General features: G+C 48.7%; 1 protein-coding gene across 1 annotated transcript in view; it reads left to right on the top strand.

The window, feature by feature from the left end:
- The first annotated feature begins 1,407 nt into the window (after positions 1-1,407).
- BATF3 (basic leucine zipper transcription factor, ATF-like 3) overlaps positions 1,408-3,533 on the top strand; it is an 11,006-nt gene continuing 8,880 nt past the window's right edge. The window contains exons 1-2 of the mRNA XM_010853035.1: positions 1,408-1,622; positions 1,718-1,822. Coding sequence (XP_010851337.1) covers positions 1,542-1,622; positions 1,718-1,822 — 186 coding nt within the window. The 5' untranslated portion in view covers positions 1,408-1,541. The remainder of the gene's footprint in view (positions 1,623-1,717; positions 1,823-3,533) is intronic.

Raw genomic sequence — 3,533 nt, 5'->3', positions numbered from 1 at the left:
TGTCCACTTTTACAGGGCAGGATGCATGCTCCTCCCTTGTGCCTTATGAATCTCCAATGAGGACCAGAGAGGCATGATTTGGTGATGAGTGCTATAAGGGACTCAGCAGAAAATAGCAGTCTCAATAGAGGTTATTGAAGACACACCATGTGGCGCTTTGGGATAAAATCTAGTTTTATCTTATGCAGCTCCAAGCACTGGGCTGTTAGGATGATCATGGCAGAGATTACTGACCACTTGTTCAGGGCATGCGTCTCTAGTGCCCAAGACAGTGCCTGGCACATGGCAGGTACTCAGTTAATACTTACTGAAAGAATGAATGAATCACACTTACAACAAATGAGAAAATCGAAAAATCAGAGAGTGTAAGTCATTTACCCAAGGCCATATTGCTAGTAAGAGACAAAACCAAGACCCTGTATTTCTAAAGCTAAAGTTCTGTTTGTCAGACTCCCTGTTGTGTTCTGATTACCTCCACCAAGACTTCTTTGCCTCTTAAAGACTGCATCTTAACATCTTGTGTCCCTTAAACACTGTCTTCAGGCCACTTCTCTATGTCACATTCTTTCTTCTTTTCCTTTCATAGCTTTATTTTCTTGCATATGCTGAAAATTCTCTACTCACTGTAACTTGGGGAGATATGTATCTTTATTATTTGGAATATTAGACCAGATAAAATGATATCTGAAAACATTTGTTATTTCATGTTATCAATATTTGCTTTCCATTAATAGTAATAACTGAGTAGCTTTCCTGTGTTTGTATCCCACTGATTTCTTGATCTTGAAACTCTTTAAAGGTAGTATTTCTATGGAATCTTCTCATAGGTCTCTGGGAAGCAAATACTATACCCCTCCTCTGTTTTCTATAACTGGATGAAGTGCTTTTTACCATTGTAGGTGCATTTTTCTGCCTGCCTTTTCAGAATAACTCTTGAAGGACTTGACTGCTGCTGCTGCTGCTGCTAAGTCGCTTTAGTCGTGTCCGACCCTGTGCGACCCCACAAACAAATCTCATGTATAGCTAAGAGCTTTCAAGACACATCATCAATTTAGGATTCAAATTGCTCTGACCTGTGAAATAAAATGTCAGTCAAACACTGTTCAAAGGGATGAGCTGCCTGTGGCATTTAGGACCACTTGGTGTGTTAGGAGAGTTGCATGATTACAATCAGTAACCAGCGTAGTTGTGATTTGCACACGGTGTCAAAAGTACCTGTTTGTGTGTGTTGGCGGAAGGCCTGGCCCACGGCAAGTCCCAGATAGCAGCCGCCTTCTGCCTTTCCCGTCCTCAGTTGCACACCAGCACCACACCTCTTCCAGGCACACACCCCGTGGGGTGGGGGAAAGGTTTGAGAACGTTGGTTTGGAGTCCAGCAGACGTGAGTTCCACTTCCCGTTCGGCCCCCCACTAGCTGTGATACCTGGAGCAAGTTCCTCAACCTCTCGGAGTTTCTTATTCCTCATCTTTTAGATGGCAGTCCCACCACACAGGTCTCGGGGGTGGCAGGGGCGGGGTAGCAGCTAACCCAGCCATAGCTCATGGCTAGTGCTCCCTCGACACGGGGCCACTGTTCCCCTGCTGATGGAGCAGCAAGCGCTGCTGTGACTGCAACGAACACGGTGACGCTCCACGAGCAGGGCTGGATGAAGAGAGCGGGCAGAGGAGGGGCGGCGAGGGGCCTCAGCATCCCACCTGACCACGACCTTTCCCCCAGAGCCCTGAGGATGATGACAGGAAGGTCCGGAGGAGGGAGAAAAACCGAGTTGCTGCTCAGAGAAGTCGGAAGAAGCAGACCCAGAAGGCTGACAAACTCCACGAGGTGAGCAGGTGTTTGGGGCTGAGCCACGTGAGGGCCACGGCAGGGAGTGGTCTTCCGCCCCTGCAGGGTGGTGGCCACTAGGCTGCGCCCTGGTCATCGCCACTTCGGCCACGGGCACGTCTAATCCCACTGCCTCCCTCCAGCCCAGCGTTCCGAGTCTTCCCTCTCTGGTGTCTTCATTGCTCCCTCACTGGTTGTATCTCACAGTTGTCTTTTAATTTTAAAGCGAGGAAACTTCCTTTTGATCCTAACTCCCTTTCAAGCTAGTGCCCCGTGTCCTTTCTTTCCCTCCTTTATTTACCTGCTTCTTAAAAAAAAATTATTGAATTTATTTGGCAGACAGGATCTATTTTCATGGTATGTGGGATCTAGTTCCCTGACCAGGGGTGGAACCTGGGCCCCCTGCATTGGGAGCATGGACCACCCGACCACCAGGGAAGTCCCTCCCTGCTTCTTGAAAAGAGACCTGCTGTCTCGATGTCCCCAGTTCCCATTTATTTCCCAGGCCACTGTGATATCCTTTCTGCTCCCCAAACACACACAGACACACACACACACACACACAGACATGCAAATTTCCTACAGAAACGGCTCCACTGAGTCCGCTAGTGTCCTGGCACTGCCCGGTCCAGGGACCTCCTTCTAGTCCCCTGATCCTTGACCTTGCTGGGACCTCTGACAGCTTCTTGGAACATTCTTTCACGGTCTTTAGCTTCTTTATTTTTACAACTTTAAAAGAGTATTTATTTGCATTTATTCCTTTGGCTGTGCCAGGTCTCAGTCGCAGCGCTCAGGTTTTTCAGTCTTCATTGCAGCATGCAGGATCTTATAGTTGCAGCATGTGGAATCTAGTTCCCTGACCAGGGATTGAACCCGGGACCCCTGCATTGGAAGTGTGCAGTCGTAGCCAGTGGGCCACCAGGGAAGTCCCCCCTCAAGGTCTTTAGCTTCCTATTTCTCCTGACCCTCTTAACCGCTTTTTTCTGTTTCTTTGTTCACCTTTCTACTTGTCTGTTTTCTCAAACGTTGGTGCTGACCATGCTTTCAGACTCTACCCTTTTTTCCTCTCACCTGGGAGATTTAATCTGTTGATCTGTCAGCTCCCAGCATCGCTTACCCTCAGGTAGGCAGTGATCACTGCAACAAGACCTCTGTCCTGGCCCTAACCCCACACCTCCAGGGTCTGCTTCGAGGCCTCCAAATGGGTCCCCTCAGGCTCCTTGGTGGCAGCCTGGCCATAATAGTGGGATTGCTCATCCTGAGACTTCCTCTTCTCAGCTGTCTTCAAATTGTAATATGAAGCTAATGAACCATCGACCCATCACCCCAATCAGGAACCTGAGGGTGATGCTAGACTCTTTCCTTTCCTGCCGTCCCTGTGGATTATCCCACATAATCTCGAAGCCAGGATGCGGGAACCACTCCATGTCAGGAAGTGATGTAGAAGGCATCCAGGATCTGTCCAAGGAATCGACAGCAGCTCTGTGCTCATCTTTACACAGGATTGATGTGATCATTAAGGGTTTTGGTTCAGCAGTTTCCTGCCAATCTTTCTGGCTGTAGATGGTCTCAGCACGGCCAGTCTGAGGGTGTTGACAGCATTGGAGACTTTGGGGTGTTATGAGTGGGAAATGACTGCCTCTAAAAACCCCTTCACAGTGAGCAGAGAACAGATTTAGAATGCACAGCCTCCAGAGAGAGGAGACCCACT

Source organism: Bison bison, unplaced genomic scaffold, assembly GCF_000754665.1.
Source record: "Bison bison bison isolate TAMUID 2011002044 unplaced genomic scaffold, Bison_UMD1.0 scf7180017864322, whole genome shotgun sequence".
NCBI lineage: Eukaryota > Metazoa > Chordata > Mammalia > Artiodactyla > Bovidae > Bison > Bison bison.
This window is presented reverse-complemented; position numbering and strand designations above follow the sequence as displayed.